This window comes from Triticum urartu, chromosome 4 (genome assembly GCF_003073215.2).
Source record: "Triticum urartu cultivar G1812 chromosome 4, Tu2.1, whole genome shotgun sequence".
NCBI classification, from domain to species: Eukaryota; Viridiplantae; Streptophyta; class Magnoliopsida; order Poales; family Poaceae; genus Triticum; species Triticum urartu.
In genome coordinates this window covers 46,385,924-46,398,241 of record NC_053025.1, presented here as the reverse complement: position 1 = coordinate 46,398,241, position 12,318 = coordinate 46,385,924, and the positions used below count along the sequence as shown (strand labels likewise).

Below are 12,318 nucleotides of genomic sequence, written 5' to 3'. Positions count from 1 at the left end.
AACCCCTTTTCAAAAAAAAAAACTAACATGCGATACGCTGATCAGACCAAGAAAGACCCAGGACGCTCGTAGTGCCAAGCCCACCAATCACCTGAAGTTGCAGTGCTCAAAGGAATGTTCATGATTGCATCTGTATCCTGGCTCTCCTAATTGGTGCATTTGGGTAAGTGGCGCTCACACACGGAAGTGTATGCGCCACCCCCAACGAAGTTTTCTTTTTTAAATCTTAACGGTGGACTGCGGTTGTTGATCGTGACCGGTCCACCAACGACCGATGACCATGTAGAGTTGACCGTTGAGTTTCTTTAGAAACGGAGAAAATTCTCAAGAAATAAAAATAGTTCAACAAATTTGAAAAGGTTCATGAAATTTGAAAAAAAATCAAGAATTTTTGGGGAAAATAAAATTTTGAAAAAAGTTCCTAGATTTGGGAAAAGTTCATAAATTTGAAAAAGGTTCAAGACTTGGAAGAATTCATATTTGAAAAAAGAAATCATAATTTTGTAAGAATTTGAAACGGAAATTCACAAAAGATTTGAAACTAGTTTGTAATTTGAATAAAGTTCACGAAATTTGGAAAAAGCTCACGAATTTGAGAAAAATGAAAAAATATAACTAAAAGAGAAAAGGAAATAAGAAAAAGAAATCAAGAAAAGAAAAAAAATGAGAAAATGATTGGAAAAACCCGACATGGTCTGACCCATTTCAATACCAAAGTTGTTAAGATGGTGTGCGCTAGTTAGCAAAATGCACTGTAACCGGCACTTACGGCACCAAACAGGAATTGGGCGTTGTGGCACCAAAGAGAGCAGCAGGTCGAACATAATCAGTAGCACGCCTGTAGTAGGACGCAGAGTGCAAGAGCTATATATCTCGCTCAACAAGAGATGGTAGCTCATCTTGCTAAAGGATTTTCCACTCCTGTCATTTTCTGGGCTGACCTGTTTTGGTTTGTTTTTTCATTCGCCTCGGATCCCATTCGCTCGATCGCTGTCATGTGCATAGGTTTGGTCTGGTTTTCTTTTGGTTTTCCTCTATTATTTGTTTTTATCTTTTTTCTATTTTCTTTGTTTCTTCACCGGTTTTCTGCGGTTTCTTTCTTGGTGTTCTGTGTTTTTTCTTTCTTCTATTATTTTTATACTTTTTATGGGGTTTACTGGTTTTTTATTCCTTTTTTTGTGTGTGTACTTTTCGGTTTTTATAGGTTTATTTGCACATTTTTGTATGCACCAGGAAGAACTTTTATAAACATGTTTAACATTTGTCAAATATGTGATTTTTTTATTTTTTATGTCTACTCTTTTCATAAAAATTGTATACTTTTTGTATACCTTTCGTATACATATAGGATAACGCTATTTTAAGCTTGAGTGTAGAATAACTTATTCTACACCTCTAGTAATGCTATATACAAAATCTAGTAACTGCACGTATATATTTAAAATATAATTTTATTTTCCTGCTCTTTGAGAACATGCGTTTTGAGGCATGCTTGGATGTTAGACCGATGTGGTTTCATTTATTCACAAATGAAATGTAACGGGGGGGCTCCAAACTCCCCTGATGATCTAAAAAATATTTGAAATATAAGCAAAAGTAAAAAAAACATAAAACAATTGTAACAAAGTAAAAAAATAAAAAGCTCTGAAGGCATGTTTCCATGCTAGGCCGGACCAATCGGACGTCTGCCTTCAGTGAGACGTCCTACTATCTTGCTTGAAGCGAGACATAGACGGAAAAGTCCATTCTGCACCCGAGCTCATATGCTCCCGCATGAACAGTAAAATTGAAAAAAAATCGATTTTTTTTTAAAAAATTCCAATTTTTTTAAGAGAAATATTGACAAAAGTTCTAAGTGCCTGCAAAAATTGATCATGAAATCACATTCCTGTAAGGTGTGGCATAAAAAAACAAATTCAGTGCTTCAAAATGCATTTGAAAGTAGCTTTTTCAGAGTACTATTTTTGTTTTTTTTTGCCACGCCTTCTAGGAATGTGATTTCATGACGAATTTTTGCAGGCACTTAGAACTTTTGTCAATGTTTCTCTTAAAAAAAATTGGAATTTTTTGAATTTTTTTTTATTTTTTTTTCGATTTACCTGTTCATGCGGGAGCATATGAGCTCGGATGCAGATTAGCCGCGTCCGACATAGACGCACCCACATGAAGGCATCTAATAAACTGATTGCTATCTTAACAATTTGAAGTGTACCTAAAATAAAACAATTTGAAGTGGATTTTTCTTGTGCAAAGAATGTCGCAACGAGAGAACAATGTAAAGACTCTAGGAGACTGATAAAATGGATTGTCTTAGATTGTTAACCAAAATGGGGTAAATTGCTTTGTTCTCTACATACTAAATTATTACGCTGTTTTCGTTGATAGCTTCGGGCAACTTCAACGCACCGTTTCATTTTGTTCGTACGCATCTGTTTAGGGCCATGTGAACAAAAAACAAGGTCCAACACACCGACGAAAACAAACAGGTGTTCATTTTGTTGTTCGCTTGGACCCTTTTTCGTACCAAATTTAGGCTGGATTTGCGTCCTCACGGACACGGAGCGGATGCCCGCAGCATCCTTCCCTTGTCCTCCCTTGACCCATCCGCTGGTGGCACACATGCCAACCCCCTCCCAACACCCTCGGCCTCTTCGTCATTGCTACCGCACCCGGCTTCCAATCTATTCACTACTGCCCGAATCCCCACCACCATATGGACCGACGGTCCATCGCTGTCGGATCCAACGATGCCCACTCTGCCATTGTTGTGGCCAGTTCTTACCGTCGACGGAGTAGTACAAGGTCCATGTACCCATGGTTGTCGACAACCCTCGGCATACCACGACTACCTCTAAGGTCACCGTCGGAGGATGTGGGTTTCAACAGGCCTGCTGCCTTCGTCTTCGTCGATGGGCAAAGGACGGGGCAAGTTACCCCCGCAGTAACTCCTCCATGCCCATCGCTGTCGACGTCAGTAAGGCGATCGGCCGTTGCCCGGCCCGGCTGAGGCTCGTCCACGCCCACCGCTGTGTAGTGAGGTAAGGACTCATCACTCCAAAGGATCACCGATCATGTCAAAATGTGTGATTGGACAACTCACATTCAACTTTAAAATAATTTGGTTGACCAAGATGGCTACACCTTTTCTTCCAACTAGTCAAAGTGTACGTGCAATGCACATTATTTTGAATGGGCGCCTCTGTATATGTGCGTTGCGTCTATATCGTGTTCAAAAAACATGCAATGCACGTTAATTTGGAAGTATATTAAGTACATGCGGATATTAAGTAGGATATCATTTATGTGTTATTATGTGATTAGCACTATATTTGGTATAAAATTAACTACACGCTAAACGCGTTGAGTGCTCGACATTGAAGCAGTCTAAGTCGTTGGATTGACATCATTTGATGGCCAAGATTAACTGGATCTGCCACTTTGGGTCTTTTTATATTTGGCATGAAATTAATTTGATGGCCGACATTGCACGCTAAACTATTTGCTACACGCTAAACTATTTGCTACAATTTTAAATTTATTTGGTTTGTAAACTATATGATTTTCATCTGTTTGTTTAATAATGTGCAATTCGATTCATTTGACATTTTATTGTGAATGATAATTCAAAAGATAAACTAAAAAATCCCCTTCCGTTTGAATCAACGCGTTGGAGTTGGCCTTACCAAGCAGACCGCTTGGTATTTTTGTTAGTCTTGGTTCCAAATCATTGCGTTGCGAAGGTGACGAAGCTCACGTGGCACGGGTCTTCGAGGTCCCGCCGTCTCGTGTTCAGAATCCGATGCTCAAAAGCCACCGTTGCCGTGGCACCATGCATCGATCCGTTGCGCATCTTCTCCCACCACAGCTTCCGTTGCCCGGAAATCAATATCATGCCTAATAAAAATAAAGATAACGAAGAAATCTGGACTCACATAGCCGTTGCGGGATGCCGTCTCCACCCCCCCTCACCAACGGCTCTATTCCCCCCACCGCCCGCTCCACGTTGACCGTTTCGACCATTAAAACCCTCCTCCCCTCTCGCCCTTCTCCCCACACCCCCAAATCCCCCATCTCTCTCCCCCCAAACCGACGCGCACATCTTCGTCCCCGGCCACGGCCCAAACCCTAGAGACCGACAACCGCCGCGCGAGCAGCGAGAGGGAGAGGAGGAGGAGGCCGGCGCCATGAACGACCTCATGACCAAGTCCTTCATGAGCTACGTCGACCTGAAGAAGGCGGCCATGAAGGACCTCGAGGCGGGCGGCGACGAGACCGGGACCGAGCTCACCCAGGCCGGCGGCGGCGGCGCCACCGACGAGCGCCTCAAGGGCTTCTTCAGGGAGGCGGAGGCGGTCCGCGAGGAGATGGCGGCCATCCGCGACGCGCTCGCCCGCCTGCACGCCGCCAACGAGGAGGGCAAGTCGCTGCACCAGCCCGACGCGCTGCGCGCCATGCGCGTCCGCGTCAACGCCGACATCGTCGCCGTGCTCGGCCGCGCGCGCGGGATCCAGCGCGCGCTCGCGGACATGGACCTCGCCAACGCCGCGCAGCGCAGGCTCTCCGCGGGCTGCCAGGAGGGCACCACCCTCGACCGCACCCGCACCTCCGTCACCGCGGGCCTCCGGAAGAAGCTCAAGGACATCATGCTCGACTTCCAGGCGCTGCGCCAGCGGATGATGTCCGAGTACAAGGACACCGTCGAGCGCCGCTACTACACGCTCACCGGGGAGGTCCCCGAGGACGAGGTCATCGAGCGCATCATCTCCGAGGGCCGCGGCGAGGAGATCATGAGCGCCGCCGTCGCCGAGCACGGCAAGGGCGCCGTGCTCGCCGCGCTCAACGAGATCCAGGACCGCCACGACGCCGCCAGGGAGGTGGAGCGCAGCCTCCTCGAGCTCCACCAGGTGTTCCTTGACATGGCCGTCGTCGTACAGTCGCAGGGGGACAAGCTTCAGAACATCGAGCACCACGTGAGCAACGCCAGGGACTACGTCCACTCCGGCAACAAGGAGCTCGGCAAGGCCCGCGAGCACCAGCGCGGCAGCCGCAAGTGCCTCTGCATCGGCATCATCCTGCTGCTGCTCCTCATCCTCATCGTCATCGTCCCCATCGCCACCAGCCTCAGGAGGTCCTGAGCAGCCACGCCACACCGGAGTTTGTGACGATGATCATCTGGACACCTGCATTTGTGTCTAATATGCTGTTTCGATTTCGTATTCTACTGCTTCATTCGTTGATTTCTGCTCCCCCCGAATTGTCTCTGTATCGTCAGGATTTAGCTGATGATGAATAGTACACCGTATATCTGTTCAGTTAATTTGCAACCCTGAAAAAATCTGCTGATTGATTCTGTGCATGAGATGAGCTTTGGTGCATGGATTTGTTGCTGTTGCAGTAGTCTGCAGATTTATTGTGCTTGCTGTTGGGGCCTGAGCGCCCTGATCACTGTACACAAGATAGGCAAGCAGGGTTTATTTGTGGCTTCCTATCATCATTTTCATCTTTTCTCATTTGATGATTCAATTGCGGAAAGGAGTCCCAACAATATTATTATAGAACTTGTTAATGTGGTTCTTGTACTAAACCATGGCTATGTGTCCTCCATGTCATAGCTTGCTGCTGGGGCAGAAGCAGAGACAACAGGGCCAACAGAGATGCGATTCAGTCCAGTAATATTTCGTTTTGTTGATATCCGTATACTATCCAGATTTCTTTGTAGGCTGCTTTATTTTTATTTATTTTGCGGGGAGAATGGCTGCTTTCTTATTCTCAGTTCATTTGTCACTTCGGTATCTGAATTTTTAGTCCTGTTTTCAGTAATGTTACGAGTAAGAATATATACGGCCAACAACTGATTATATGGGAAGTTCTCTTTGGTGATCACGATGTGTTCGTACATATGGTTGAAAGGATGACATTGATAGTGTTGCTACCAATGCATGTGTTGAGGCAACAGCTGTCAATTAAATACAACTTGGTTTCGGTGTCGATGTAGTATTACATGGGGAAGTGAGAAGCTAATGTTCTTACAGTTAACAGAAAGTTGTCCTGGTTGATCTGCTTTCTTTTGGAAGATCATGCTGTCTATGATTTGTGCTGTCTTCCCATATTGTATTCTACTACTTCGTTTGTTAATTTTGTGCCCGGATGTCTCTGTATCGTCAGGATTTAGCCGATGACGAATAGTAGTAAACCGTATATCTGTTCAGTTAATCTGTATGGAATTAATCCCCAACAAGGAATGCAGTGTGCACTTAAATATCATCAGCTCACAAGGAAGCCTGATCGAATAGCACCAACTAAAATCCTTAGAAATTACTCCCTCCGTCCCAAAATGTATAGTGTCAAAAATGGTTTTACATTTTGGGACGGAGGGAGTATCTGCTTACTATGAAGATCTTTTGGCAGTTGTGTATCTGAATTTTTAGTTATTTTTCTGTAATCTAGTAAGAATAGATATTGTCTATCAAGAATCTGAAATTTTATCTCATTTGCGTCTGTTGTTTCGATTTTGTATTCTAGTAATTCGTTCCTTGATTTCGTCCGAATGTCTCTGTATCGTCAGGATTTAGCTAACGATGAATAGTACACGTTCAGTTAATTTGCAGCCCTGAAAAACTGCTGATTCTATGCATAAGATGAGATTTGGTGCATCCAGAGAGATTCGGTGCATGGATCTGTTGCTGTTGCAGCAGCCTGCAGATCTGTTGTGTTTGCTACTGGGTCCGAAGTGCCCTGTGGTGTTAAATTCAGAACAGAAGTGCATGATCACTGTACCACACCCACCTGGCTTGGCACAAGATAGGCAAGCAGGGTTTGTTTGTGGCTTGGCTTCGTATCATCATTTTCTGCTTTTCTTCTTTGATGATCCAATTCATTTTGAATAACTGTTTATTACATCTGCAGAAACTAGTCACAAGGATATTATTACAAGGATTTGTTATATAGTCTTAATGTGGTGCTTGTACCAAGCCATTGCTATGTGTCCTCCATGCCACAGTTTGCTGGTGGGGCAGAAGCATAGACAACAGGAAGAACAGAGGTGAGCCAAGATTCAATGAACTTACCTCTCTGAAGTGGATTTAGTCTGATCCCGTTATTTCTTTTGATTGCGCCATACGTATATTTAACAACTGAACTGACTTGCTGAAGTTGAGTATCCACATTTGTTTGTAGAATTGCTGCTTTATTATTCTCACTGTTTTTTTAAGGAACGGAGGTAATTTGTGGATGATTGATTAGCACCAACTAAGTTTCCTTAGATGATTGCACCTTAGAAAGAGGTATCTGCTTAATATGAAGATCATTTGTCAGTTCTGTATCTGTAATATTACAAGAATGGATATTGGCTATCAAGGGTCTCAACTTTTATCTCATTTATTGAATGCAGACGCAGCATCTTCACTTATTTCCTTGCAGATTCCTGTTAAGGAAGCAAAGGTAACCCTGCTATCCTGGTATACAGATAGAATGAAAATATAATGCAGTATTTGACTACCAATGAAACACATAGAATTAGTTGTTGAACACGAATGATATGGGAAGTTCTCCTTAAGGGATCACGATGTTTTCCTACTTAATCTGCTTGAAGGGATGGCGTTGATAGTGTTGCTACCAATACTGCTGTTTTATTTTTTTGAGACTACCAATGCTGTTGTTGTCAATTAATTCCAACTCACATTTGTTGAGGGGGTGCTACAACTTAATTAGGTGTCAATGGTCAGTGCGAGTTTAATATCATATGAGTAACGTAATGTTCTTGCAGTTTACAGCAAGTGGTCTGATGGGCCGCTGTTTGTCCTTGTTGGTCTGCTTTCGTTTTGGAAAATCATCATGTAAGATTTGTGCTGTCCTATCAAAGTAAAAAAAAAAATCAAGAAAGACGCGAGGTAAAAATAGATTCAGTATTCATTATGCACAATCTTATGTGTATTTCCTACTTCTTTGAAATCTAACAACCTCCTTGTCCACAAAATGGTCAATAAATCCAGAGTCCCTCTGCCAAGAGGTGCAAACTGTTGGTAGGATATAAGATGATTGCACCTAGAAAGTAGTATCTGATTAATATGAAGATCATATGTCAGTTCTATGCCTGAATTTTTAGTACTATTTTCTGTGTCTGAATTTTACAAGTAGAGAACTGATAGTGGCCATCACGAACCTCAACTTTTATCTCATGTATGCTCAAATGCTGTAAAGTGTAACCTGCATCTTCACTTCTTTTTTCTCGACTTGCATCTTCACTTATTTAACACATAGAATCAGCCAATCAGGTGTTGGACAAAGACTATATGGGATGGTCTTTGGCGATCGATCACCATGTTGGTCCTGCTTATGATTGAACGGATCACGGTTAGTGTTGCTACAAGTGCTGCCGATGAGGTAACAGTTGTACAACTGGGTTTTTTTTGGCGGAAATTTCAAATCAACTTCCGTGTGATGTTTACTGCGGGTTTAGCACCACATGGGGTAGTGCAGCTAATGTTGTTCGGCAGGTTAATTTACAGCAAGTAGTCCAGCCAGCCCTAGCTCTGGTTTTGTGGAGACCAGTATCTAGGCACCCCGACGATCCCAGAGCCGTCCGTCCGCTTGGATCCGTGGCGGCACAGCAGGCGTGCATCGCCGAAAAAGGCCAAGCAGCACATGACATTCACTTGATCTTGCTCACCAACTCACCATAGTTTTGTTTTTTTCTCCTGTCAGTTCATCACAGCTCAAGCACAGCAAAGGCAGCACTGCTAGCACAAATGCACAACGCATGTGTCATGTCTGGGAGTTGTTGTGTGAAACAGCACACACGACGCGAAATGTCTGTAGGACACGCATGAAATCGCTGGGTTCGGTTCTGCCACCGGTGGAGTGGCGGCAGCCACGGTAAAAAGCCTTTTTGTCTTCCAAAGAGAGAGAAGCACAGCACGGCGGTCCAGCAACGGCTCTGAGCCGTCGCCAGCAGCACGGCATGTGGTAAGCCACAAAAAATATAGTCACGTTCTCGTGTCCGTGAATAATCGCGCCGCGCCGAGAAAAACGTGACGGGCGGCCCGTCGCGCGGCGCGGGGGGCGCGCGCGCGCGCGAGGACGCGGGGGCCACATGACCAGCGCACACGGGATTGGGCGCGGATTCCTCCGGATGGGGCGTGTGCGGCTGCCGGGGCCGCATCGTGTTCACGCCGAATTCCCTCCCTCGCCCTCCCTCCCCTACCTCGGCCTCACCTTATCTCCTCCCAGCTGTGGCCACCAGCAGCAGCTAGCTCCTATCAGTATCAGTATCAGTATCACCACCACAGCCCCCTGCTCCGGCATCGCGCCCGGCACTCCCCGCTTCAAAACCCCGATTCTTGTTGGCTTCTCTCGTCGCCCGACCGACCCCCAGTAGGCAGTAGCCACCCACCCAGCCGCGGCAATGAACATCTTGAACCAGCCCATCGGCCCCGGCGGCGCCCACGCGGTGGCCTTCCCGGCCGGCGCCGCCGCCAAGGACGGCATGCCGGCGTCGCTGCGCTTCGACGTCGGCCCCAGCACCGCCCACCGCGCCCCAAGGCGGCAGGCGCAGACGCTGCTTCGGGCCAGCAGCAGTAGCTACGTCGGCGCCGGGCACGCGGACGAGGCCGCCCTCCAGAGCGCGGCGGAGCAGCAGAAGGGGGCCGTGGTGCCGCCGTTCCAGCCGGTGACGCTCAACTTCCTGCGCTCGCTGCTGGACAGGGACAGCATGACGTCCATCGCGGAGGAGGGCGGCGAGGGCGCGGGCGTGGCCGCCGCCGCGCCCCCGCTGCACGCGCTGCGCGTGGTGGTGTCCTCCGCCGTGGCGCTCGACGCGCGCCAGACCGAGCTCATCGCGCGCAAGATGCGCCGGATCACCGGCTTCGTCAACCTCGCCATCGAGAACGTGGTGGAGCCGTCGCTCATCGCCGGCTTCGTCGTCTGCTACGGCCTCGACGACTCGCACACCATCGACCTCAGCGTCCGGGGCCGCCTCGCCGCGCTCAAGAACCGCGTCGACTCCTCCGACCTCGACGACCGCCTGCACCCGCGGACGCCCGCGCCGCTCCATTGATCCACCCGTCAATTATACCCATAGTTCCACACACAACACATACCGCGCGCACCACCACTTCGCCGTGCTTGCCGCGAGTTCATTCACGTCGTCCGCCATATCTCCATGCCATGCATGATGAACTCTATACAGACTAAGATGGATCGACTGCAAGTTCGTCGCCGACGACAACAGTTTTGCTATGTAACGTTGTTGTAAATTGTGAGGCACTTGACTAGCTTCTGCTATTATGTTTGTACCAAGTGTACTGTAATACTGCTATGGTACTGTACAAGCTGCAGATTGTAATTCTATGCGAGGTTCAGGGTTACATACTCTGTAATCCCAGAGCAGAAGGCTGGTGTGAGAAACCTACTGCTCCCTCCGATCCATACTAAAAGTTGCGCTAAATCTGCGACCATTAATATGGATTGGAGGGAGCCGGCAACGAATTCGAGTATGAAATAGCTGGTAACACTTTCTCGGTGCGAAGTGGTTGGTGATACGTACCGACGGCAGGCAACGGAGCTTTATTGGTGTCTTATAATTATTCCAGAGCAAGAACTGCTGATGGGGCGAGTTGCGGTACAGGAAAGAAGAGTACAAACACTGATCAGTCACTGACAGGACAGTGCCACTGCCGGAGAACCGGAGCTTATAGCAGCGGCGATGGTGCAGACGGCGGGAGATCGGTCAGGGACGGCGCTGCAGGGCGTCGGAGAGGTGCTTGAGCGCCTTGTCGTAGGAGACGAAGCCCATGAACCAGAACTCGTGGCTGTCGGTGGTGGCCACCTGGATGTACCGCTCCGACGGCCTCCACATGCTGGCCGACGGGCTCACCGTCCTCACCTGGTTCAGCGGAAGCACCACCTGCAGCGCAGCCGGTGAATGAGAGAGATTGTTGAGAGTGCCAAGTGAACTGAAGCTGATGAGAGAAGGGAGGATGCTTGCCTTGTAGTACATGGGCTCGGGCGGCTGGGTGGGGGAGGGGGCGTGGTAGGAGACGGGCGAGTCGCTGCAGAAGGCGAGGCGGGCGGTGGAGAGGTAGAGCGTGCCGATGACGGGGCCGGAGGAGGTGGAGAGGTAGCAGGCGTAGGCCTTGCGGAGCTGCTCCCCCGGCACGCCGCCGAACACCTGGTGGAACACCCGCTCGTGCCCGCCCTCCGCGTACACCTTGGTCCCCTGCGCCAGCCGCGCCACCGCCGCGTCCGCCATGTTCGGCGCCGTCCGGACTGCGCCAGGGCAAAACGTGCGGTGTCAGTGCGCGTGCATCATGATCCGAAGCAGGGATGAGTAATACTCACGGTGGTTCCAGATGTTGCCGGTGGTGTCGGCGGCCTTGCGGGTGCCGTCCTCCAGCAGCTTCCCGTACCGCCCCAGCGCCTTCATGATGGCTGCACTTGCAAGGCGGCGCCAGAGCACGCCGACGTCAGGATCGACGGACACACGAGAGTACAGAGCAGCATTGAGGAATCGAACGAGACGAGGGGTGTAGGACGGTTACGCACACTGGCAGGTGGACGGGGACGCGCTGGCCGGGGTGACTTGCACGTAGGGGTTGCCGGCGCCGTTGCTGGCCGCCGTGACGGCGACGGCCGTGGACTGCGGGCGCGCGGCCTGGCCGCCGTGCGTCGGGTACCCCGCCGGCGCCGGCGCGGGAGCCTGCATCGACGCCATGGCACGCGATGAGTTTAGTCTGGTTCTGCAATGAAACGGGCTGGAGCTCTGCCTTATGCGGATTGGCGACGGATGAGGAGGAATGATGCGGTGCGGTGGGCGGCGGGCGGTGGCGGGGGAGAATCAATCGGAGGTAGTGGCGATGGGGCGAAGGTTCTCTGGGCCTGGCGGCTGGCGCGTTTACTTTTTGTAAGAATCGGGGGAAAGGGGAAAGCGAGGAGTGCGGTGCGGTGCAGCTGATCGAGATACAGTACGCCAGCAGACATGTGGTATATCTGGGGCTCCGCGCCCGGGATCTCCGCGTGCGACTGCCCCTCGTGCGCCATGCCGTGCCGTGCCTTCGCAACAAAGGAAAAGAACGGCCATGGCGGCCCGACTGAACGTGCAGCACTGGATCATGGTGAACGCCATACGGAATCCGGTTCCATTCTAGAGGGCACATATTCTATGTTCGGCTCTGAAAGCGATGAGGGCCCAAGTCTCTATTCTTAATGGAGCAGTTGATAGTCTCCGCCGGTCAATTTTCGTCCCACCATTTTCGTTCGGTTTTTTTCGTAGGTTAACCTTCGTAGATTTTTTTTCGTCGTTTTTTTGTCTGGTTTATTTTT

The 12,318-nt window shown here is 49.1% G+C and overlaps 3 protein-coding genes across 3 annotated transcripts; 2 read left to right on the top strand and 1 right to left on the bottom strand.

Annotated features, from left to right (window-relative positions):
• The first annotated feature begins 4,043 nt into the window (after positions 1-4,043).
• Positions 4,044-5,356, top strand: LOC125550551 (syntaxin-related protein KNOLLE). The gene has a single exon (XM_048713574.1). The coding sequence runs from the start codon at positions 4,185-4,187 to the stop codon at positions 5,133-5,135; it is 951 nt and encodes a 316-aa protein (XP_048569531.1). The 5' UTR covers positions 4,044-4,184; the 3' UTR covers positions 5,136-5,356.
• A 3,851-nt stretch (positions 5,357-9,207) lies between these two features.
• On the top strand, positions 9,208-10,386 carry LOC125550553 (ATP synthase delta chain, chloroplastic-like). Its single transcript, XM_048713576.1, has one exon. The coding sequence runs from the start codon at positions 9,404-9,406 to the stop codon at positions 10,052-10,054; it is 651 nt and encodes a 216-aa protein (XP_048569533.1). The 5' UTR covers positions 9,208-9,403; the 3' UTR covers positions 10,055-10,386.
• A 162-nt stretch (positions 10,387-10,548) lies between these two features.
• LOC125550552 (GEM-like protein 1) lies at positions 10,549-11,943 on the bottom strand. Its single transcript, XM_048713575.1, has 4 exons — positions 11,542-11,943; positions 11,338-11,427; positions 10,985-11,265; positions 10,549-10,903 (listed from the first exon to the last, which is right to left on the bottom strand). Exons 1-4 carry the CDS (start codon positions 11,708-11,710, stop codon positions 10,727-10,729), a joined length of 717 nt encoding a protein of 238 aa, XP_048569532.1. The 5' UTR covers positions 11,711-11,943; the 3' UTR covers positions 10,549-10,726.
• Positions 11,944-12,318: the final 375 nt, after the last annotated feature.

Bases quoted from the DNA above. Each gene is read 5' to 3' on its own strand.
- LOC125550551 (XM_048713574.1), top strand. From the start codon at position 4,185: ATGAACGACCTCATGACCAAGTCCTTCATGAGCTACGTCGACCTGAAG.
- LOC125550553 (XM_048713576.1), top strand. From the start codon at position 9,404: ATGAACATCTTGAACCAGCCCATCGGCCCCGGCGGCGCCCACGCGGTG.
- LOC125550552 (XM_048713575.1), bottom strand. From the start codon at position 11,710: ATGGCGTCGATGCAGGCTCCCGCGCCGGCGCCGGCGGGGTACCCGACG. The intron at 11,428-11,541 runs GTGCGTAACCGT...TTGCAAGTGCAG, and splicing joins GTCCCCGTCCACCTGCCAGT to CCATCATGAAGGCGCTGGGG. The intron at 10,904-10,984 runs GCAAGCATCCTC...GCTGCGCTGCAG, and splicing joins CCGAGCCCATGTACTACAAG to GTGGTGCTTCCGCTGAACCA.